This window comes from Delphinus delphis, chromosome 3 (genome assembly GCF_949987515.2).
Source record: "Delphinus delphis chromosome 3, mDelDel1.2, whole genome shotgun sequence".
In the NCBI taxonomy this organism is placed as follows: Eukaryota; Metazoa; Chordata; class Mammalia; order Artiodactyla; family Delphinidae; genus Delphinus; species Delphinus delphis.
Window position 1 is genome coordinate 46,883,622 of NC_082685.1, and position 25,310 is coordinate 46,908,931.

Here is a 25,310-nt window from a genome sequence, read left to right on the forward strand (position 1 = left end):
TTTGGTTTTTATTCAATTTGTTGATGTGGTGTATCACACTGATTGATTTGCGTATATTGAAGAATCCTTGCATCCCTGGGATAATTCCCACTTGACCATGGTGTATGATCATTTTAATGTACTGTTGGATTTGGTTTGCTAGTATTTTGTTGAGGATTTTTGTGGCTGTGTTCATGAGTGATATTGGCCTGTAATTTTCTGTTTTGTGGTATCTTTGTCTGGTTTTGGTATCAGGTTAATGGTGGCCTTGTAGAATGAGCTTCGGAGTGGTTTTTCCTCTAATTTTTTGGAAGAGTTTCAGAAGTATAGGTAGTAACTCTGCTATAAATGTTTGATAGAATTTACCTGTGAAACCATCTGGTCCTGGACTTCTGTTTGTTGGAAGTTTTTAAACCGCAGTTTCAATTTCAGTACTTGTGATTGGTCTGTTCATATTTTCTATTTCTTCCTGGTTCAGTCTTGGAAGGTTGTATCTTGCTAAGAATTTCTCCATTTCTTCTAGGTTGTCCATTTTATTGGTGTATAGTTGTTTGTAGTAATGTCTTTTTTAAAAAAATTTATTTTTTTTAAACAACAAGTTCTTATTAGTTATCCATTTTATACATATTAGTGTATATGTGTCAATCCCAATGTCCCCATTTATCACACCACCAGCACACACACACCCCCACCACTTTCCCCCCTTGGTGTTCATACATTTGTTCTCTACATCTGTGTCTCTATTTCTGCCCTGCAAACCAGTTCATCTGTACCATTTTTCTAGGTTCCACATATATGCGTTAATATACGATATTTGTTTTTCTCTTTCTGACTTACTTCACTCTGTATGACAGTCTCTAGATCCATCCACATCCTTACAAATGACCCAATTTCCTTCCTTTTTATGGCTAATAGCCCATTGTATATATATACCATACCTTCTTTATCCATTCATCTGTCAATGGGCATTTAGGTTGCTTCCATGACCTAGCTATTGTAAATAGTGCTGCAATGAACATTGGGATGCATGTGTCTTTTTGAATTATGGTTTTCTCTGGGTATGTGCCCAGTAGTGGGATTGCTGGGTCATATGTTAATTCTATTTTTAATTCTTTAAGGAACCTCCATACTGTTCTCCTTAGTGGCTGTATCAATTTACATTCCCACCAACAGTGCAAGAGGGTTGCCTTTTCTCCACACCCTCTCCAGCATTTGTTGTTTGTAGATTTTCTGATGATGCCCATTCTAACTGTTGTGAGGTGATACCTCATTGTGCTTTTGATTTGCATTTCTCTAATAATTAGTGATGTTGAGCAGCTTTTCATGTGCTTCTTAGCCATCTGTATGTCTTCTTTGGAGAAATGTCTCTTTAGGTCTTCTGCCCATTTTTTGATTGGGTTGTTTGTTTTTTTAATATTGAGCTGCATGACCTGTTTATATATTTTGGAGATGAATCCTTTGTCTGTTGATTCGTTTGCAAATATTTTCTCCCATTCTGAGGGTTGTCTTTTCATCTTGTTTGTAGTTTCCTTTGCTTTGCAAAAGCTTGTACATTTCATTAGGTCCCATTTGTTTATTTTTGTTTTTATTCCCATTACTCTAGGAGGTGGATCAAAAAAGAACTTGCTGTGATTTATGTCAAAGAGTGTTCTTCTTATGTTTTCCTCTGAGTTTTATGGTGTCCAGTCTTACATTTAGGTCTCTAATCCATTTTGAGTTTATTTTTGTGTGTGGTGTTAGGGAGTGTTCTAATTTCATTCTTTTACATGTAGCTGTCCAGTCTTCCCAGCACCACTTATTGAAGAGACTGTCTTTTCTCCATTGTATATCCTTGCCTCCTTTGTCATAGATTAGTTGACCATAGGTGCGTGGGTTTATCTCTGGGCTTTCAATCCTGTTCCATTGATCTATATTTCTGTTTTTGTGCCAGTACCATATTGTCTTGATTACTGTAGCTTTGTAGTACAGTCTGAAGTCAGGGAGTCTGATTCCTCCAGCTCTGTTTTTTCCCCTCAATTCTGCTTTGGCTATTCGGGGTCTTTTGTGTCTTCATACAAATTTTAAGATTTTTTGTTCTAGTTCTGTAAAAAATGCCATTGGTAATTTGATAGGGATTGCATTGAATCTGTAGATTGCTTTGAGTTGTATATTCACTTTCACAATGTTGATCCTTCCAGTCCAAGAACATGGTATATCACTCCATCTGTGTGTATCATCTTTAATTTCTTTCATCAGTGTCTTATAGTTTTCTGCATACAGGTCTTTTGTCTCCCTAGGTAGGTTTATTCCTGGGTATTTTATTCTTTTTGTTGCAATGGGAGTGTTTCTTTAATTTCTCTTTCAGATTTTTCATCATTAGTGTATAGGAATGCAAGAGATTTCTGTGCATTAATTTTGTGTCCTGCAACTTTACCAAATTGATTAATTGGCTCTAGTAGTTTTCTAGTGGCATCTTTAGGATTCTCTATGTATAGTGTCATGTCATCTGCAAACAGTGACAGTTTTATTTCTTCTTTTTCAATTTGTATTCCTTTTGCCGTGGCTAGGACTTCCAAAACTATGTTGAATAATAGTGACTAGAGTGGACATCCTGGTCTTGTTCCTGATCTTAGAGGAAATGCTTTCAGTTTCTTACCATTGAGAATGATGTTTGCTGTGGGTTTGTCGTACATGGCCTTTATTACGTTGAGGTAGGTTCCCTCTTCGCTCACTTTCTGGAGAGTTTTTATCATAAATGGGAGTTGAATTTTGTCAACAGATTTTTCTGCATCTGTTGAGATGATCATATGGTTTTTCTTCTTCAATTTGTTAATATGGTGTATCACATTGATTGATTTGCATATATTGAAGAATCCTTGCATCCCTGGGGTTAAATCCCACTTGATCATAGTGTATGATCCTTTAAATCTGTTGTCAGATTCTGTTTGCTAGTATTTTGTTGAGGATTTTTATATCTATATTCATCAGTGATACTGGTGTGTAATTTTCTTTTTTTGTAGTATCTTTGTCTGGTTTTGGTATCAGGATGATGGTGGCGTCATAGAATGAGTTTGAGAGTGTTCCTTCCTCTGCAATTTTTTGGAAGAGTTTGAGAAGGATGGGTATTAGCTCTTCTCTAAATATTTCGTAGAATTCACCTGTGAAGCCATCTGGCCCTGGACTTTTGTTTGTTGGAAGATTTTTAATCACAGTTTCAATTTCATTACTTGTGATTGGTCTGTTCATATTTTCTATTTTTTCCTGCTTCAGTCTTGGGAGGTTATAGCTTGCTAAGAATTTGTCCATTTCTTCCAGGTTGTCCATTTTATTGGCATAGAGTTGCTTGTAGTAGTCTCTTAGGATGTTTTTTTTTCCTGTGGTGTCTGTTGTAACTTCTCCTTTTTCATTTCTAGTTTTATTGATTTGAGTCCTCTCCCTCTTTTTCTTGATGAGTGTGGCTAATGGTTATCAATGTTGTTTATCTTGTCAAAGAACCAGCTTTTAGTTTTATTGGTCTTTGCTGTTGTTTTCTTTGTTTCTATTTCATTTATTTCCGCTCTGGTCTTTATGATTTCTTTCCTTCTACTTACTTTGGGTTTTGTTTGCTCTTCTTTTCTCTAGTTGCTTTAGGTGTAAGTTTAAATTGTTTATTTGAGATTTTTCTTGTTTCTTGAGGTAGGCTTGTATTGCTATAAACTTCCCTCTTAGAACTGCTTTTGCTGCATCCCATAGGTTTTGGATCGTCATGTTTTCATTGTAATTTGTCTCTAGGTATTTTTTGATTTCTTCACTGATCTCTTTGTTATTTAGTAATGTATTGTTTACCCTCCATGTGTTTGTGTTTTTTACGTTTTTTTCCCTGTAATTGATTTCTAATCTTATAGCGTTGTGGTCAGAAAATAGGCTTGATATGATTTCAATTTTCTTAAATTTACTGAGGCTTGATTTGTGACCCAAGATGTGATCTATCCTGGAGAATGTTCCGTGCGCACTTGAGAAGAAAGTGTAATCTTCAATTTTTGGATGGAATGTCCTATAAATAGCAATTAAATCTATCTGGTCTGTTGTGTCATTTAAAGCTTGTGTTTCGTTATTAATTTTCTGTTTGGATGATCTGTCCATTGGTGTAAGTGAGGAGTTAAAGTCCTGTACTTTTATTGTGTTACTGTTGATTTCCTCTTTTATAGCTGTTAGCAGTTGCCTTATGTATTGAGGTGCTCCTATGTTGGGTGCATATATATTTACAATTGTTATATCTTCTTCTTGGATTGATCCCTTGATCATTATGTTGTTTCTTTCTCTTGTAACATTCTTTATTTTAAAGTCTATTTTATCTGATATGAGTATTGCTACTCCAGCTTTCTTCTGATTTCCATTTGCATGGAATATCTTTTTCCATCCCCTCAATTTCAGTCTGTATGTGTCCCTAGGTCTGAAGTGGGTCTCTTGTAGACAGCATATAGATGGGTCTTGTTTTGTATCCATTCAGCAAGCCTGTGTCTTTTGGTTGGAGCATTTAATCCATTCACGTTTAAGGTAATTATTGATAAATATGTTCCTATTACCATTTTCTTAATTGTTATGGGTTTGTTTTTGTAGGTCCTTTTCTTCTCTTGTGTTTCCCACTTAGAGAAGTTCCTTTAGCATTTGTTGTAGAGCTGGTTTGGTGGTGCTGAATTCTCTTAGCTTTTGCTTGTCTGTAAAGCTTTTGATTTCTCCTTCAAATCTGAATGAGATCCTTGCTGGGTAGAGTAATCTTGGTTGTACGGTCTTCCCTTTCATCACTTTAAATATATCATGCCACTCCCTTCTGGCTTGTAGAGTCTGTGCTGAGAAATCAGCTGTTAACCTTATGGGAGTTCCCTTTTATGTTATTTCTCGTTTTTCCCTTGTTGCTCTCAATAATTTTTCTTTGTCTTTAATTTTTGTCCATTTGATTACTATGTGTCTCAGCATGTTTCTCCTTGGGTTTATCCTGTCTGGGACTCTCTGCGCTTCCTGGACTTGGGTGGCTATTTCTTTTACCATGTTAGGGAAGTTTTCAACTATAATCTCTTCAAATATTTTCTTGGGTCCTTTCTTTCTCTCTTCTCCTTCTGGGACCCCTGTAATGCGAATGTTGTTGCGTTTAATGTTGTCCCAGAGGTCTCTTAGGCTGTCTTCATTTCTTTTCATTCTTTATTCTGTTCTGTGACAGTGAATTCCACTTTTCTGTCTTCCAGGTCACTTATCTGTTCTTCTGCCTCAGTTATTCTGCTATTCATTCCTTCTAGTGTATTTTTCCTTTCAGTTATTGTAGTTTTCATCTCTGTTTGTTTGTTCTTTAATTCTTCTAGGTCTTTGTTAAACATTTCTTGCATCTTCTCGATCTTTGCCTCCACTCTTTTTCCGAGGTCCTGGATCATCTTCACTATCATTATTCTGAATTCTTTTTCTGGAAGGTTGCCTATCTCCACTTCATTTAGTTGTTTTTCTGGGGTTTTATCTTGTTCCTTCATCTGGTACATAGCCCTCTGCCTTTTCATCTTGTCTGTCTTTCTGTGAATGTGGTTTTTGTTCCACAGGCTGCAGGATTGTAGTTCTTGCTTCTGCTGTCTGCCCTCTGGTGGATGAGGCTATCTAAGAGGCTTATGCAAGTTTCTTGATGGGAGGGGCTGGTGGTGGGTAGAGCTGGTTGTTGCTGTCAGGGGCAGAGCTCTGTAAAACTTTAATCCGCTTGTCTACTGATGGGTGGGGCTGGGTTCCCTCCCTGTTGGTTGTTTGGCCTGAGGCGACCCAGCACTGGAACCTACGCAGCTCTTTGGTGGGGCTAATGGTGGACTCTGGGAGGGCTCACGCCAAGGAGTACTTCCCAGAATTTCTGCTGCCAGCGTCCTTGTCCTCATGGTGAGCCACCCCCACCTCTGCAGGAGACCCTCCAACACTAGCAGGTAGGTCTGGTTCAGTCTCCTATGGGGTCACTGCTCCTTCCCCTGGGTCCTGATGCATGCACTACTTTGTGTGTGCCCTCCAAGAGTGGAGTCTCTGTTTCCCCCAGTCCTGCCAAAGTCCTGCAATCAAATCCTGCTAGCCTTCAAAGTCTGATTCTCTAGGAATTCCTCCTCCCATTGCCAGACCCCCAGGTCGGGAAGCCTGACGTGGGCCTCAGAACCTTCACTCCAGTGGGTGGACTTGTGTGGTATAAGTGTTCTCCAGTTTGTGAGTCACCCACCCAGCATTTATGGGATTTGTTTTTATTGTGATTGCGCCCCTCCTACCATCTTACTGGGGCTTCTCCTTTGTCTTTGGCTGTGGGGTATCTTTTTTGGTGAGTTCCAGCATGTTCCTGTCAATGACTGTTCAGCAGTTAGTTGTGATTCCGGTGCTCTCGCAAGAGGGAGTGAGCACACATCCTTCTACTCCGCCACCTTGAACCATCCTGTAGTAATGTCTTATGATCTGTGTATTTCTGCGGTGTCCATTGTAACTTCTCCTTTTTCATTTCTAATTTTATTGATTTGAGCCCTCTCCCTTTTTTTCCTGATAGTCTGGCTAAAGGGTTATCAATTTTTATTATCTTTTCAAAGAACCAGCTTTTAGTTTCATTGATCTTTTCTATTGTTTTCTTCATCTCTCTTTCATTTATTTCTGCTCTGATCTTTACAATTTCTTTCTTTCTACTAACTTTGGGTTTTATTTGTTCTTTCTCTGGTTGCCTTAGGTGTAAGGTTAGGTTGTTTATTTGAGATTTTTCTTGTTTCCTAAGGTAAAATTGTATTGCTATAAACTTCCCTCTTAGAACTGCTTTTGCTGCATCCCATAGGTTTTGGATCATCATGTTTTCATTGTCATTTGTCTCTAGGTATTTTTTGACTTCCTCTTTGATTTCTTCAGTGATCCATTGGTTGTTTAGAAGCATATTGTTTAGCCTCCACGTGTTTGTGTTTTTTACATTTTTTTCCCCCTGTAGTTGATTTCTAATCTCATAGCTTTGTGGTCAGAAAAGATGCCTGATATGATTTCAATTTTTATTAAATTTACTGAGGCTTGATTTGTGGCCCAAGACGTGATCTACCCTGGAGAATCTTCCATGTGCACTTGAGAAGAAAGTGTATTCTGCTGCTTTTGGATGGAATGCCCTATAAATATCAATTAAGTCCATCTGGTCTGTTATTTAAAGCTTGTGTTTCCTTATTGATTTTCTGTCTGGATGATCTGTCCATTGGTGTTAGTGGGGTGTTAAAGTCTCCCAATATTATTGTGTTACTGTTGATTTCCCCTTTTATGGCTGTTAGCATTTGCCTTATATACTGAGATTCTCCTATGGTGGTTGCATATATATTTATAATTGTTATATCTTCTTCTTGGACTGAACCCTTGATCATTATGTTGTGTCCTTCCTTGTGTCTTTTAAGAATTTTTATTTTAAAGTCTATTTTGTCTACGCATTGCTACTTCAGCTTTCTTTTGATTTCCATTTGCATGTAATATCTTTTTCCATTCCCTCACTTTTAGTATGTATGTGTCCCTAGGCCTGAAGTGGGTCTCTTGTAGACAGCATATATACAGGTCTTGTTTTTGTACCCATTCAGCCAGTCTATGTCTTTTGGTTGGAACATTTAATCCATTTACATTTAAGGTAATTATCTATATGTATGTTCCTATTGCCATTTTCTTGTTTTGGATTTATTTTTTTAGGTCTTTTTTCTTCCCTTCCTCTTTTGTTCTCCTCTCTTTTGGCTTGATGAGTATCTTTAGTGTTGTGTTTGGATTGCTTTTTCTTTTTTGTTGTGTTATCTATTGTAGTTTTTTAGTTTGCAGTTCCCATGAGGTTTTGATATAGCAGTCTATCTATCTATCTATCTATCTATCTATCTATCTATATATATATACACACACAAGGTTGTTTTAAGTTGCTGGTCTCTTAATTTCAAATGCAATTCCCATTTCTCACATTTGTACTCTCCTCTTCTCATGGTTGCTGGTTTTGATATCATATTTGTGTGTGGATGATTTCCTACTTGACGTATTTTATTTTTTGATAGTATTATAAACTGAATTCTTTTTAATTTCCTTTGGGTTATTGATAGTGTACAGAAGTAAAATTGATTTCTGTGTGTTGATTTTGTCACCTGCAACTTTACTGAATTGATTAGTTCTAAGGGTGTTTGTGTGTAGATTCGTTAGGGTGTTATAGATATAAGATCACGTCATTTCCAAGTAAAGATAGTTTTACTTCCTTTCCAGTTTAGGTGTCTTTTATTTCTTTTTCTTGCCTACTTGCTCTGGCTAGAAATTCCAGTACACTGAATAGAAATTCGTGATCTTAAATAGAAGGGGGAAAAAAGCAGTCAGTCTTGTCTTTGCCCGATCCAAGGGGAAAAGTTTTCTGTTTTATAACCATCGAGAATGATGCAAGCTGTGTTTCTCATATATGGCCTTTGTTGAGAAAGTTCCATTCCATTCCTAGTTTGAGTGTTTTTATCATGAAAGGGTGTTGGATTTTTCCAAATGTTTTTTTTTTTCTGCATCAATTGAGATGATCATGTGGTTTTTCCACCTTCATTCTATTAATGTGGTATATTACCTTGATTTTTATATTGAACCACCTTTGCATTCCTGAGATAAATCCCACTTGATACTGGCATATAATCCTAGTTAGCTGCTGAGTTTTGTTTATTATTATTTTGTTAAGAATTTTTTGCATATGTCTTGATAAGGGATGTTGTAGTTTTATTTTCTTGTAGAGTCTGTGTCTAGTTCAGTATCAGGGTAATGCTAGACTTACAGAATGAGTTAGGAAGTGTTCCCACCACTTCAGTTTTTTTGGAAAGAGTTTGAGAAGGATTGTTGTTAATTCCCCTTTAAATACATGGTTAAATTAATCAGCAAGACCATTTGATCCTAGGCTTTTCTTTGCTGGGAGTTTTTTGATTAGTGATTCAATCTCCTGACTTCTTGTAGGTCTATTCAGATTTTCTATTTCTTCTTGAGTCACTTTTGTTAGTCACTTTTGTTTGTATTTCTAGGAATTTGCCCATTTCATCTAAGTTATCCTATTTGTTGACATGCAGTTCATAGTGGTCTTTGATGATCCTTTGTATTTCTGTGAAGTTGGTAGTTGTATATTTTGAGGGGTCATTCTCAGTGTCCTAGATCACCTAACCAATTTGATTTCAAGGGTCCCAGAAAGAACAGTCATATGCAATGAGTTTCCACTTTGGGTGTGCCCCTTGGCCCTTCAGCCCCATCTTCATCAGCCTCAGGACAAAGGTGGCAGTGCCACCCCCAGGCTGAGTCATGGGAGCTGCATGAGTCTGATGACAAGAACTGGATCAGGCTTTACTGAGCGCTCAGCATGAAGCAGGTTCAGGTGAGGGCTTTCCAAGCACTGGAAAAGTAAGGCACCCCTTACTCTTCACAATAGCCCTGGCACCTGCCACCCATTACTATTCCCATTTCACCAATGAGAAGACAGCCTCAGAGACATGAGGTACTTGCTCAAGATCAGATAACCAATATGAACCTATTTGACATCAGGTCTGCCTATCTGTGCATATTTCGACAACTATGCTATGCAGCCTCCTCCCTTCCCGAGGGACAACACCCTAGAATGGGGCAAAGGCTAGAGAATTTAAGCTCCAGCCTGTCCCTCCCTCCCTCCCTAAAGGTTTGACAGAGTGGAGCCTCCCCAGGTACCTCTAGCGGAGGAGAACCTCCATCTGTTACTACACAAAGCAGCAAATACCCCTCTACCCAGTCCCCAGTACCAGTGAAGAAGTGAAGTGCAGAATAGCATGAGGAGTACGAGCCAGCAGAGGATGTATGTGTACTTAGCTACTCATATTTGTAAAAAAAAAAAACTTCTGGAAAGATCCACAGAAACTGGTGGTAGTGGTTTCCCCTGAAGAGGTGAGAGGGGGGTGGGTTAGAGGTGAGGGTTGGGGGTGGGGTGAGCTGTTTAGAGGGAGACTTAGATCTCACTGTAGGCAGTGTTTGCTTTATCTTTGTGGATATATATACACACACATACACACACACACATACATACATACATACTTTTAAATGTCCAGCCTGGAGAGGGACAGGGTCAGGCTCAGTGAGTTCTCCCCACTTTGCCTCATGACAGGAGGCAGGACTACCCAGGGGGCTTAAGGCGGTGGAGTCTCACAGACCAAGGACTCGCAGCTCTGTGACCCTGGCAGAATCACTTAACCTCTCTGAATCTCAGACTCCTCATCTACATAATGGGAATGATGACAATCCCTACCTCAGAGTTGTGGCAAGGATGAAGAGAGACAGCACTTGACAAGCAGAAGGCCTTCCCGACAGTGAGAAATAGTTTTTATTATTCATGTCATTGAATTCTTTATGATATCATCACCTCAACACCATTAACTACCAGCCCAGTCTTTCCCGGGGAGGCTCAGGCCGACTCTAGCCCGTCAGAGACTGGGATGACAGTGTCCCCTGGTGGACATGTTGTGAACTGCACCAGATAAGTCTGACCCATTGGAAAAAGAACATCAGTTAAAATTCAGCTTTATTTTTCCCTTTTACCCATCAATATTTCAGCATGTACGACTTAAGAGCAGTGACATACTCTAACAGAACAGTAATCAAAATCACGTAACTTAACATTGATAAAGTACTATTACCCAGTGTACACAGTCCATATTCACATTTTGCCGGTTGTCAATATGGTGCTCTTTATAGTAACTCTTTCCTGGTCTAGGACCCCTCCAGGATCATAAGTGACATTTGATTGCCAGGTCTCTTCAGTATCCTTTAATCTTGAACCATTTCTCCGCCTTTCTTTATCCTCCATGACCCTGACAATTTTAGAATTCAGGCCAGTTATTTTGCATAATGTCCCTCAACGTGGATGTGCCAGTGTTTCTCCTTGGGTAGATTCATGTTGATGTGTTTGTCAGGAATTTCACAGGCGTTAGGCTGTGTCCTTCTCAGGCAAGCAATGTCGGTTTGTCCCAACACTGGTGTTCACTCTAACTCCCCCATTTGTGAGCATGTGGGAACTGAGTCACCTATAGTCACACAGCGAGTCGGAATCCTCAGCTCAGGGGCTTGACGAGTGCTCAGGGTACCTGCAGCAAGGCAAGAACTTCCCCCCAACAGCCAGGGCCTCCTCAGGCCCCACACTTTGGGTGCCTGTGGGCTGGGGGAACAGCAGGGCTGCTTTCACGGTAGCATCCCACAACAGTCCAGCTGCCTGGACCCCCTTTCTGCTTCACCCATTTCTAATTACTTTTAAGACTTTTTCATTCCACAACTGATACATGCATTTTCATTGTGTTTAGTAAAGTATTTCAGCCAAAGCTAAAGTCCCCTTTGAAATCTTCTCCCCTTTCCCTGCGCCCTCTTCCAGAACTAACCAGTTAACAGTTTGGCGTGAGAGAGAGAGAGATAGCTACATTGCCAGGAAAAAAAAATGCAGAATAGCATAAGCAGTACGAGCCAGCAGAGTATGTATGTGTACTTAGTTAGGGAGCATTCTCTTTCCACAAATGGTCACACTTAGGTCAGTCTCAAAGATATTTGCTGGTGGGACCTGGAGACTGAGCTGATTATTCTCTCCTCCATCGTCATGTTTCAGCATGTGGCCACACGAGTGGCTACTTAGCTGATCCCCTCTAGATGGACATCTAAGTTGTTTCTTGGGCTTTGCTATGACGGAACACACTGCCCTGTGCACCTGATCCAGGGCTTCTCTGAGGGAAATGCCCACTTCCAGGATCCAGCACTGCTCCTGGGGCACCATGTCCCCTGAGTGGTCTCCTCACTTAGGGGGTGAGGAGGGTTCGATGTGTCTTTGTTCACTCAACCTATTAGAATTGCAGGACTCTTGGGACCTCTGAGAGCACCTGGGCTGGGCTTTCATAGTGTGTTTCAAGGATTTCTAGGGTTCCAAGATAGTATGGTGACAGAGAGCAGTTGAACTGATGACAGTCCAGATACTCACCCCAAATCCAACCAGAAACACCCTTCCTGCCTCTACCTGGTTTTAATTAAGTTTCTCTTTAAAAAACAAAAGGCTGTTTTAAAATTCAAAAATCTCTGATGTAGCCTGACCACCTACCCAGCACCGAAGCGCACCTGTATCATGCAGATCCACTGCTCCCATTAATGCAGCCTCCACCCATGTTCTTGTTGCCCCACGACCCATACCAAGCTCCCAGCTGACAAACCCCAAACAGGTGTCTGCAAGTGCTGCCCTTGTACCATTGAGGTTGGTGTTTTGATGTGCTCCCAGCTGTGTCCCAGCATGCCCCAGGGCAGCCGTCCACAATTCTGTGGAGTTTCTCTGGCTCATCCTTTGTGGCCTGATTCAGTGTTCCCACACTTTCCTGTGCGGCAGGGAGTTTGTTTAAAAGCCACATTTCTGGGTCTCCCTGCCAGAGGTTCTGACTGAGTGGACGGGACTGGGGGAGCCTGGGAATGTGCATTTCGTAAAGTTCCACAGAGGCTCCTGCCTCTCTGCTCCCTGCCTCTGCCCCTCCCCCGCAAATCTCAAACTCAACCAGGCTGGGAGGGCTAGGAAGTCATTGGTTTTTACCCAAAGTTTTCATTCGTCGGGCAGTGGGACTCTGAATTAATTAGAACCCGTAGAAGCCCTCTATCTGAGCCAGGGTTTCCCAGAGTGCTGGAGAGGTTGTTAAAATGCAGGTGCTCGGGCCGCACCCCACATCTGCCAGAGAGAAATCTCTAGGGGCACAGCCGGAGAATCTGCATTTTAAGCAAGTTCGCCAGAGTAGCCACTGAGTGCAACTCCTTCCACACCCCTAAGAGATGAGGGAAACCGAGGATCAAAGCATAAGAGTGACTTGGCCCGGTCACTTCACACACTGATAGCAGAACTAATTCTAGACTGAGGCTCTCCTCAGTGCAGTGCTCCAGCCCCAGCACTTCTCAACCATCTAGCGTGGCTGAGGGCTCTTTGTCACCTGAGACACCCCACTGGCTGTCCTGGGACAGGCCTCTGCTATCTGGAAAAGCTTCAGTTTACAATCCATTGAACTGATCTTTCACAGTCACCTTGTGTGTACGGGGGTGGCCAGACTGGCCGTGCATGTGAACATCCTTCTTTCCACCCTCCCCTGCGGGCCTTGCAAAAACGTCAGACAGACGGACAGACAGGACCAATGTGTACAAACAGAACCCCACTTTATTAGCAGTTAGTTCAAGATTGTACATTAATGGAGGGAAGGTTCCCACTTTTAACACAACCCAAAACGGCTGGTTTGAGAGCCCTGGCCAGGTGAGCGGGGTAGCGCCCCCCTCTCTACTCCTCTCCGCACTCCCACGAGGGAAGGAAACCTCTGCCTGCTCCCCTAATGTGCCCCGCACCCTCTCCAGTCAGCCCTCTCCTCTCCCCAGGAAATGACATGAATTTCATGCACAAATTACAAAAGGAGCCCTCTTGCTGATAATAAAAGCTAGCACAGTCATAGAAAACCCTCTCGGCCCTCATTCTCCTCAAGGGCCACAGAGAGGAAGGAGAGAGAGAGGGGTGAACTTATTAGGATAAAACACAGCCAGAGTCCCCCCATAGGCCCTTGACATTGACCCCACACAAAGCCCATGCCTCTCCCTTGTGGGAACTAAAAAATGTCTCTGGCTGTCTGAGCTGGCGAGGGAAAGCCTCTGGGGGCAGGCAGCCCTGGGGACCCAGCAGTGCCTCGTGGGCAGCGGTGCGGGGGGCCTGGGACCTCCATCCTCACTTCAACTACAGCAGACCTGCTTCCTTCTTTGATGTCTGAAAATCCATGCTGTAGGCCCATCTGCTCATTCTAGATGGGGAAATTGAGTCCCTGGGAGGAAAACTGTCACTCAGCTACTCAGTGTACTCAACTGGGACAAAATTTCACATCTCCTGCCTCCAGCCCAGTGCTCTTCTCTGCAACCGCAGTTTGGGTGGGGCAGCGCCCCCCGCGGAGCCCTTCGTTGGTGCATCCCAGGGGCTGGCTCTGCTCCAGTGCACACAGACCATGGGCCTCCAGGAAATGAAAACCCAGAGACCACAAAACAGAGAGAAAGAGAGATGCTCTTTGGTGCCCTGTGCTCCATCACCAGGAGCAAAGGGGGCAGCACAGGATCTTCTGAGTCCGGGATGTCTCATTCCCGACAGGCCCACACTGCGTGGTCCAGCCTCTTCTTTCTAGACCCTCCCAGGCGCGGCTGTGATGCCTCCTCCCTCGCCCTCTCCAGCTCTGGCAGGCCCCTCTGCTGACTTGGCACTTGGTACAGGTGACAGCAGAGGGGCATCTTAGGATGGACTGAAGTTTTCAAGTCAGCACAAAAGGTACCAATCCCCATAGCCTAAATCACCCTTGCCAATACAGGGGTTAGAGGAACTTGTTCTGTGACACCATGAAGAAACAGACAAATCCAGCATGTGGGACTTCTATAGGACAGCAGCCTGCTAGCCTCCGAAATAATGTCACTCAAACAACCAGAGTGAGCAGAAGGGAAAGTTTACTGACTTGAAAGAGATTTTAGGAAACACAGTTCGATGCAACATGTGTACCTTAACTAGTTCCCGATTCCAAAACCAGGTGTTAAGTTATTTGGGAGAACTGTGAATATGGGTTGATTAGCAGATGTTGCTGGGAAATTACTGTTGTGATACTGGGTGTGATACTGGGCCAATTGTAGGAGAATGTCCTAGCTCTTAGGAGATGCAGGCTGAAGCATTTGGGGTGGAGTCTCCTTCTGTTTGCAACTTTTAAACTAGTTCAGAGAAAATATGCTTGTACGGAAGGAAAGATTAAAATGTGGCAAAACACTAATTTTAAGTCTGAATGGTGGGCAGTGGGAGCTCATGATAAAATATTTGGTACAACACTTACTTATTTACTTGCTCTTTCTCCTAACAAACCTGTGGGGACGGCTCGATGTTGGGACCAGCAATCTCTGCGAGTCAACCTAGTAGTATTCTTCTACTGGGAACAGACCACTGCTCCCTCAGCTGGGCCCCAGAGGCACCGGCTGCTCCTACGTAGGGGCTCGAAAGAGGCCAGTCTTTAAACCTCAGACTCCTCCTCCAGGTGCAAGATGCCCGCACTGTGGGCAGCTCTAGAGCCCCGAGTGACGGAGGCAGCTGCACATCCCACCTGCACCGAGCTTGAGGCACAGGTGTGTGGAGGAGATGGCAGAAGGGATGGTAGAGGTTTTTTTCTTGTTTTTGGCCAGTGACTTAGTAAACATGGAAGATGCTGAGGATACTGCACCCACTGACCTCTGGTTTTCTCCTCTCGTGGTGGTGGTGGTGGTGGTGGTGGTGGTGGTGGGGAATCTGTGTGCTCAGCAGCTGAGAGAACCTAGAGGGACTTCTCTCCTCTCCCCAGTACCTACCAGTCCTGGAAGTGGGTTCTCGAGAGAGATTCGTTAGTGGGAAGGGAAAAAGTAGCAGTGACAAGACAGACTGAGAACATGTGACAGGTCAAGTCCCCAGCCTCCCAGAAGGGCCTGGACAAAAGTCTCCAGCATTTCCTCTGCTACCACAGGGCCTCAAACCTGCCTGTTTCTTCCTCAGGCCAGAGGACGAGGGGAGCGGACCTGCCCGCCCCACGAGGACAGGCTCTGGGCAGCCTGCCCAGGTGTCCAGGCCCAGAGGGAAGATCTCAGATGGTGGGAGCTGTGACATCCTCACGGGTCATGCAGCAGAGCCCCGCGCTGACAGACGGGAAGTGAGGCCCAGGTTTTGCACTATGGAAGCTGCTGCCCGCTCTGGGAGTCTGGTTCCTGGTGCGGGTAAGTCTTCACAAGCGTACACGCAGACATGCCACCCTGTCCTCAGACACTCTGCTTCTCATCCCCTGCAGGGTTAGCAGCAACCAGGGTTCCCGGGTTCTAAGGCCCCAATGAGAAGCATGATGGAAGCGCTTCACTCGGGAGGCAGTAGAGCCAGATGCAGCTGGCCCCGTAGGACATTCCACTTCTCCATCCCAGTGGAGACCCTGGGAACTAAGATCCAGGCTCCCAGGCTGGGAAAGAACCTTTTGAGGTGGGGAGAGCACGACAGGGATGCAAATGCAGACCTGGAACTGAGAAGGCTCAAAGGCACCCTGGCTGGGAAGGAGTGGTTTGTCCCCATATCCTGGAATGACCAAGGGCGTGACTAAAGGAGGGACAGCAACCTGGCACGGAGTAGGGTCCCAAGGACGGGCTCAGAGGCAGTGTGGCACTGGAAGAAGAGCACTGGGCGCGGCATTGGGAGCCTCGAGTTCAATTCTTGGCCCTGCTCCCAATCGGTTCTGTGACATCAGCCCCAGAGGCCACCTCCCATTTCTGGACCTGTGTCCACACCCATTGAAGGACCCTTCAGCCCCAACATGGTAGAGTCTTCTGAACAAGACAAGGCTCTCCAGAAAGGATTTCCCAGGTGTCAGTTCAAAGCTGAACTGGCAGTGGGAGGGGCTGGGGAAAGGCACCCCAGCCTTAGTCACTTCACATTGTTAAAAGATGGGGGCGGGAGGGGTGGGTAGGAGCAGGCCCCAACCAGAAAATAGCCCAGAGACCCCCCCCCGCTTTGTCGGCAGGGGGCCTGGAGACAGTTCTGTGGCTCCCAGGGCAGCTCCCAACCTAGCACCATGTGAGGAGAAGGGGAACAGGCCAGCCTTTAAGCCCCGGGGTCTCCTACCCCAGCCTGGCTGTTTCCTTTGGCCAAAAGTGCCCCAGGGTCACCGCGCTTCATGAAGCCAGATCTCCTGCAAAGAGTAGGTCTTCCTTATGCATCCCGCCACCTGTTCACCTGGGGCAGCCCCGGGGCGGCCATGGCACTTGCCCTCTCCCAGGGCACTTCCATACTGTGTCCTTGAGGCCTCCGCACATGAACACGCCCCCCCCCCCCTTCCATCCCATTCTCTAGCACTGAGATACGACGCCCTTTGGGGCACTTCCATGCTGTGTCCTTGAGGCCTCCGCACATGAACACGCCCCCCCCCCCTTCCATCCCATTCTCTAGCACTGAGATACGACGCCCTTTGGGACTGGGGCCTGCCACCATTTTGTACGACTGAATTAAAAACAAACCCAACCAAAAAAAATATAATATATATATATATATATATATACATGTTATATATATATATGTAACACAGTGCGACCCCAGCACCCAGGGTATAAACTCTGGCACCAAGAAAAAAAATATTAAAATACTTTAGCTTCTTAGTATTTGGGAGGTTAAGGGGCTCTCTAGAAACCCTTGGCCACAGGCAGCTGGCGCAGAGCAGGGATGGCAGTCTCAGCAAGTCTGCCCAGCATCTGCCAGGGGCCAAGGCCAGGGGGGCTTAGGGACAACATATGTACACTGGGACATGTATACGGCCGACTCCACGACCGCCTCAGTCCTTTACCACAGGAAACACCACATGTCATATCCCAGGGGGAAGGACGGGGTAGGGTTGAGGCCTGGGTCTCTGGGTCCAAATGCGTGGCAGTGCCCCAGGGCCCTGAAGGAGGCCTTTGGGACTGGGTGGGTACTGTAGGAACCAGCGGTTCTCTCTCTAAAGAGGGAAGGTGAGATGGGAAGGTATGAAGCAGAATGGGTGTGGAGGTCCAGCGTTCTCTCGAGCTGGACACGCTCACACCCAGCCTAGGGACCACCTCTGGGTTCCCAGCTGACCCCTCTGAAGAGCCTGGCTTGAACCATCACGGAAACGTCCAATCTCTCTCCCTGGTTTGGCAAAAGCCCCAGCTGGGCTCTTCTCCTCGTTGTCTAGAGGACAGGGAAACTACTACTGAGTGGACACCCTACTGGAGCAGGGAGTGATGGGATGGAGAGGGTAGGGTGGGTGGAACACAGGGACAGAAAACAGAGTCCTGTGGACTGCTTCCTACCAGCTTGTGGTCTTTCACCAACAGGAAGTGGCCTCCCCATGAACAACTATGAGCAGAATGGACCCTGGTTGGCGAAGGAGGTCCTAGAGGCCACCAACCCAGCACTGGACGCTCTGAGGTGCGTGTGGACCTGCCTGGGCTCTTCTCCTGGCCCTACCTGGGCTGCAGCAGAGTATTGCTTGTAAGTACTTGGCCAGCCCGGGCCCAGCTCCCCACTCTGCAGGTCAGTCTGGCTCAGCGTGTGGCGGGACATCCCTGCCGTCACATTCAGTCTGGCTGTGGTGGCCGTGGCTACCTGGTGTTCTGGAGCTCCTCCCGTAGCCAGGTGGGCAGTGTCTGGCCCATCTTGTACAGCAGCTTGGAAAGCTCGATGTTGTGGTCCCGGTAATAGTCCTTCAGGAAGGCACGGGACTGTAACAGGAAGGAAAGCTCAGATCTTGGTCATGTGCTGACTCAAGAGTGACCCCCCCCTCTTCTTTAAAAACCACCATTCTGTTGGCATCATCCCACACTCCCATTATTTATTCACAATCTTCTTCAAAATCACAACCTTCAAAAGAAAACTCATATAGTAGGAGCACCAAAATACAGCACACAAGGTCAAAATTCTTGTGATTGACAGGGAGAAGAGAGAGAATTAAAACCAGGGGCAAACAAGAAAAGGGAAACATAGTATTTTGTTGAGGATTTTTGCATCTATGTTCACTAGTGATACTGGCCTGTAATTTCCTTTTTTTGTGGTATCTTTGTCTGGTTTTGGTATCAGAGTGATGGTGGCCTCGTAGAATGAGTTTGGGAGTGTTCCTTCCTGTGTAATTTTTGGGAAGAGTTTCAGAAGGATAGGTGTTAACTCTTCTCTAAATGTTTGATAGAATTCACCTGTGAAGACATCTGGTCATGGACTTTGGTTGGGAGTGTTTTAATCACTGTTTCAATTTCAGTACTTGTGATTGGTATGTTCATATTTTCTATTCCTTTCTGGTTCAGTCCTGGAAGATTGTACCTTGCTAAGAATTTGTCCATTTTTTTCTAGGTTGTCCATTTTATTGGCATATAGGTGCTTGTCATAGTCTCTTAGGATCCTTTGTATTTCTGTGGTGTCAGTTGTTACGTCTCCTTTTTCATTTCTAATTTCATTGATTTGAGTCCTCTCTTTTTTAAAAAAACTTTTATTTTTTATTTTTGGCTGTGTTGGGTCTTCGTTGCTGTGCGTGGGGCTGTCTCTAGTTGCGGCGAACCGGGGCTACTCTTCATGGTGTTGCGCAGGCTTCTCACTGCGGTGGCTTCTCTTGTTGCGGAGCACTAGCTCTAGGTGCCTGGGCTTCAGTAGTTGCAGAGCACAGGCTTCGTTGGTCCGCAGCGTGTGGGATCTTCCCGGACCAGGGCTTGAAGCCATGTCCCCTGCATTGGCAGGTGGATTCTTAACCACTGCGCCACCAGGGAAGCCCTCCTTTTTTTCTTGGTGAGTCTAGCTAAAGGTTTATCAATTTTGTGTATCTTCTCAAAGAACCAGCTTCTAGTTTTATTGATCTTTGCTATTGTTTTCATCTCTATTTCTGCTCTGATCTTTATCCTCAACAAAATACTAGCAAACTGAATCCAACAATACATTTAAAGGAGCATGATCAAGTGGGATTTATCCCAGGGATGCAAGGATTTTTCAATATCTGCAAATCAATCAATGTGATACACCATATTAACAACTTGAAGAATAAAAACCATATGATCATCTCAATAGATGCAGAAAAAGCTTTTGACAAAATGCAACACCCATTTATGATTAAAAACTCTCCAGAAAGTAGGCATAGAAGGAACCTACCTTAACATAATAAAGTCCATATATGAAAAACCTACAGCTAACATCATTCTCAATGGTGAAAAGCTGAAAGCATTTCCTCTAAGATCAGGAACAAGACAGTGATGTCCACTCTCACCATTTTTATTCAACATAGTTTTTAGAAGTCCTAGCCACGGCAATTAGAGAAAAAGAAGAAATAAAAGGAATCCAAATTGGAAAAGAAGAAGTAAAACTGTCACTGTTTGCAGATGACATGATACTATACACAGAAAATGCTAAAGATGCTACCAGAAAACTACTAGACCTCATCAATGAATTCGATAAAGTTGCAGGATACAAAATTAATACACAGAAATCTCTTGCATTCCTATACACTAACAAACAATGAAAGATCAGAAAGAGAAATTAAGGAAACAATCCCATTTACCATCGCATCAAAAAGAATGAAATACCTAGATGTAAGGCCGGATACTATAAAACTCTTAGAGGAAAACATAGGCAGAACACTCTCTGACATAAATCGCGGCAAGATCTTTTTTGACCCACCTCCTAGAGTAATGAAAATAAAACCAAAAATAAACAAATGGGAACTAATTAAAAGCTTTTGCACAGCAAATGAAACCATGAACAAAACAAAAAGACAACCCTCAGAATGGGAGAAAATATTTGCAAATGAAGCAACCAACAAAGGATTAATCTCCAAAATATATAAACAGCCCATGCGGCTCAATATCAAAACAACCCAATCAAAAACTGGGCAGAAGCCATAAATAGACGTTTCTCCAAAGAAGACATACAGATGGCCAGAGGCACATGAAAAGATGCTCAACATTGCTAATTATTAGAGAAATGCAAATCAAAACTACAATGAGACAGCCCCTCACACCAGTCAAAATGGCCATCATTAAAATATCTACAAATGACAAATGCTGGAGAGGGTGTGGAGAAAAGGGAACCTTCCTACACTGTTGGTGGGAATATAAATTGGTGCAGCCACTACGGAGAACAGTATGGAAGTTCCTTAAAAAACTAAAACTAGATCTATACAATATGATCCGACAATCCCCTCCTGGGCATATATCCAGAAAAGACAAAAACTCTAATTTGAAAAGATACATGCACCCCAATTTAATAGCAGCACTATTTACAATAGTCAAGATGTGGAAGCAACCTAAGTGTCCATCAACAGATGAACGGATAAAGAAGATGTGGTATATATATATATATATATATATATATATATATATACACACACACACTATAAAATACTCAGCCATTAAAAAGAATGAAATATTGCCATTTGCAGCAATGTGGATGGACCTAGAGATTATCATACTAAGTGAAGTAAGTCAGACAGAAAGACAAATACCGTATGATATCACTTATATGTGAAATCTAAAGAATAAATCTATTTACAAAACAGACTCAGAAAACAAACTTACGGTTACCAAAGGGGAAAGGGAAGGGGGAGGGACAAATTAGGAGTATGGGATTAACAGGTATACTGCTATATATAAAACAGATAAGCAACAAGAATTTACCGTATACCACAGGGAACAAGAAACTACCACAATATTATAAATCAACTATACTTCAGTTTTTAAAAAATTATCAAGGGGTAATGGAAAAAAAAGGGAAATGTAACCAGAGTCACAGTGTGTGCCCTTTCCCCTATATCCTTATACATGCCATCCCCTCCTACAAGAATGCCTTATCCTTCCATGCCATAGGTCCAAATACCACCCCATCCTTCCAGACCCAACTCGAGAGACACCCCCCCACCCCCCCACCTCATCTGAGAAGCCTTCTTACCCATCCAACTTCAAGTGGCATGTCCTTGTTCTGAAGTCTCACAGCACTTGTTCATACCTAACTACACAAAACACTTCCTCCCTTGTATTCTACTTATTGGCACATGTGACTCATTTCCCTCCTAGACTAGGAGCTCCTTGAAGGCAAAGAGCAGGTCTGATTCATTCTCAAAGCCCCATTGCATTCAGCCCTTGTAGAAGAAATACTCATTTGACTAAATCAATTCTGATCCACTATATCCCCTAGCCCACATTTCCTCCTGTTAAGAACACCACCCAAGAAATGCCAAGACCATTGAGTGCTGGGTGTCAGGTAAAGAGAAGACTCCCTCCAGTACAGGGACCCCCAACATTTATTCCCCTGCCGCAGGCAGCAGGTCTGCTACTTACATCCAAGTCCATCTCTGGGTATTTCCGGCCCTTGCTTTTGCCTAGACACTTGGTTTTTCCTCCTTCGAGCAGCTGGCACCAAAATCCTTTCTTTGGATCAAACCTGTGAAGGTGGGGAAAGCCTGTGGGTGGGAGCTGGCCCGGCCGAGCCCAGCCCCTTCCCACTTCAGGCAATGTTCACAGACCTCAGGAATGGCAGAGCCTCCTAGAAAATCACAGGATCCACTCCCATCGGCAAACTCTGGTCTGTGGGACTGATACTTGCATCTGTTTGCCCAAGCTCTGGCTCTGGGCTCCACTAAACACACCTGCCCCCTCTTCTCAGCAGAAGGCAGGCCGCACGCTCTGAGATCTCTCTTCTCCTGACTGGGCAGGCTCATTTGCTGCAGCAAGTCCCTAACATGAACACTTCCCATCCTTCCTTATTCTGGGGGTCCTCTTAGCACTCTCCAGCTCAGGGGTGAGAACCCAGTAGGGGGAAAAAAGTTTAGTGGAGGTTCTTTTGCTTTTTAATAAATTCAATCTTTATCAAGAAGTGCTGTATCTACAGTTGCCTTTAAGCATGTGCATCACTGGAAAGTTGTGGTTCTTTTCTAATGAATTTCAGAAATGATAGAGCAAGACTGCCTTCAGAATTGAAGTCATGCTGGACCTTCAAAGGTATTTTGGGGAGAGGAGATCTGATGCTGTCATGGGGAGGAGAGGCATAATGGCGTCAGAATTCAGTCCCAGATCAGGAACCATTAGGAGGTTCTTGGGCATGAGGACAGAAGGAAAACACAGTTCACATTTGGCAGGAGAGGGAGATAGGGATTTTTGAATGGGTCCCAGGGTAGGCACATGTGATGGTAATGGTGGTGATGATGATGATGAGAGTAGCTGTCATTTACTGAGATTAGTACATCCCGGGCACTGAGCCAAGAGCGCCACCCACATGCTTTCATTCAAGACAGTGACCCTCCGGAGGTGGGAATTATTACCTTTATCCCCAACTTACGGAGAAGGAAAGTGAGGCTTGAAGGAACTACGACACATGTCCGAGGCCCACAGTTAACGAAGAGGTCTGGGATCCTAACCCAGGCATCTCTACTGCCACAGCCATACCCGCAGCTGCTGCTCCTTTCTACCCTCAAAGGGAAGGACTGACTACCGTTTTCCACCTTCCGTTTTCAACTTCCAAAGTAAGGAGAAGGGAATATTCTTGCTGAAGGGCTTTCCTAAGAAGGTAGCTGGGGAAGGTGACTGTTTCTCCTTCTCTTGAGACTCCCTCATTCAGATGAGTGTGTCACCTGTCTGTGATATACCCTAGGAGACAGCCTCTCCCCAGCCCTGAGCCCCCTCAACACAGGCCGGCACTTATCCATCTTGGGACAGCGTTCTCAGTGCACTTGCACTGGGTTTTGAGTGATGGGGATGATTAGTCAATGACAATATTTATAGTATCTTTTTCCTTAAATTATATTGAAGTCATCATCTAATGATAAGAAACCCTTGTGGGAACTGGAATTGCTCATTGCTGGTCTAACTCACTTAGGTAAAACACTGAAAATGTTCAGCCCAGAGTGAAAAGAACACCCCAGGTGTAGGACTGACCAGAGTAGAACAGAGTCATCACCTCCCTTTTTCCTGAGTCAATATCTTTATTAATATGACTCAAGTCACGTTAACTTTCCTGCTAGACTGCCATCAGGGACATGCGTACTTCCTCACATTTGCTGACTAATCTGTGTTTTTCTCCTAATCATTCAAGCCTTTGGCTTTTGGGCCCAGGTGCCTGCTCAGGACATCCCCCCGTTGAAAGGCCAGGGTAACACTCACGCCAAGGTTTTGTGGTAGTCAATGGTGTTCGTCACCCCAAGGAACTTTTGCACTGTGTCCATCACTTTGGCAGGTTCCGTTCGCAGCAGTTTGCCATCCAAGACCAGAATCTGGAAAAAAAAGCAAAAGGAGAGTGTGATCTGAACCTGTTTTCACTCCAGTGGCAAACAGGCCCCCAGTCTTCTGGGTCAGCAGCCATGGTTATAAATTGGGGACCCCACACTCTGTAGACTGCTTCTTCCTCCACCTGTGGATGGGAGGTGCCCCCATGCCTCAGTCCTGGGCAGTCTAACTAACTCCCTGCTTTCTGCCAGCTTCCTCTGACCAATGCCATCCTCTCCTAGGGTTTAGGCTATCGGCAAAACCCTGCCTGCCCCTCATATCCCTATGACACCCCCTCTCTGCCTCTCTCCAAGTTTTTGGACCACATGTCACTCTCCTGCCTAAATCCTCCAAGGGTTTCCCTAAAATGCCTCAGCAATCTGGCCCCATCTACCTCTGCAACCAGGCTCTCCCTCCGTCACACACGCCTGTCTCCCTCACTCCCAGGGGCCTATCCCAGAGCTTTTTGGGTCCCCTTAGGGATAAAGAGCCTGTTGTGATGGGACAAGGGCTTGGGATAAACAAGACTGAAACCTTTGAAGGCCCCAAAGATCTAACTCTCCAATGACACCATGTCTGGCCCTGTAACTGGTAAAAGAGATTTTGAGGCGCTCTGCTAACCGCCCAGAGCCAGGGCCGTGATTGCCCTCCCGAGGGTCAGGGACAGGCAGCTACCTGGTTGGCGTGAAAGGCGCTGAGCCAGCGCTCCATGTGGGTGGCATACCAGCCGGGGACCAGGCAGCGGTTCTGGAGGGCGCGCAGTTTCAAGGATGCATCGGGCGCAGCTGTGATCACCTCGTGGAAGGTGTACTTCAGGGCTACTGGGTCATCATGGGCTCGCTGGTGCTGCAGACGAGGGGAGAGAGAGGGTCAGCATGTCACGTGGAGGGACCAAGGGAAGAGGCTTTTGTGGGACAGAAACCAGGAGGCAGCCAGAAGATCCTGAGCTGGAACCAGGAGCCCTGGGTTCAAGTTCTGGTTCTACCTGTCATTACCCTGTGACTTCAGGGAAGTCATAGCCCCTGGGAACCCTAGTTTCCCCATCTTTGAGAGACGGGAGTTGGACTAGATCAGAGCTTCCAAATGCTGGTTGCTTCACACCACCTCTGTGATTTCTGCCATATCCATAAACCACCTGTACGTGACAAGTCAACGTAAGTTTCTTTGCATTGAATCATCTTTCTTATTCATGTAAATGTATTTCAAAATAAAACTCAATACTGTCTCCATAAATAGAAAATTAGAATCAGTTGTCATATATAAAGGTAATCATTCATAAATACAATAAAAATAAAGCAATGTTCTCAAACACCAGGCAGATACAAATGTCTGCTACAGGTCCTGATACAGTCATGAGGGTGGGGCCCCTGTGATGGGATTGGTGCCCTTGTAAGAAGAGGCACCAAAGTTTGCTTGCTTGCTCTGCCATGCGAGGACACAGAAGGTGGCTGTCTAAAAGCCAGAAAGAGAGCTCTCACCAGGAACCAAATCGACTGTCACCTTGATCTTGGATTTAGACTTCTAGGCTCCAGGACCGTGAGAAAAAAATTCTGTTGTTTAATCCACCCAACCTATAATATTTTGCTATGGCAACC

General features: G+C 44.6%; 1 protein-coding gene across 2 annotated transcripts in view; it reads right to left on the reverse strand.

Annotated features, from left to right (window-relative positions):
• Positions 1–12,682: 12,682 nt before the first annotated feature.
• Positions 12,683–25,310, reverse strand: part of NDST1 (N-deacetylase and N-sulfotransferase 1) — a 72,161-nt gene continuing 59,533 nt past the window's right edge. For both annotated transcript variants that reach the window (XM_060008519.1, XM_060008520.1), the window contains exons 12-15: positions 24,391–24,561; positions 23,614–23,723; positions 21,796–21,898; positions 12,683–18,207 (exon numbers count right to left, since the gene is read on the reverse strand). In XM_060008519.1, the coding sequence (XP_059864502.1) occupies positions 18,088–18,207; positions 21,796–21,898; positions 23,614–23,723; positions 24,391–24,561 (504 nt within the window). In that variant the 3' untranslated portion in view covers positions 12,683–18,087. The remainder of the gene's footprint in view (positions 18,208–21,795; positions 21,899–23,613; positions 23,724–24,390; positions 24,562–25,310) is intronic.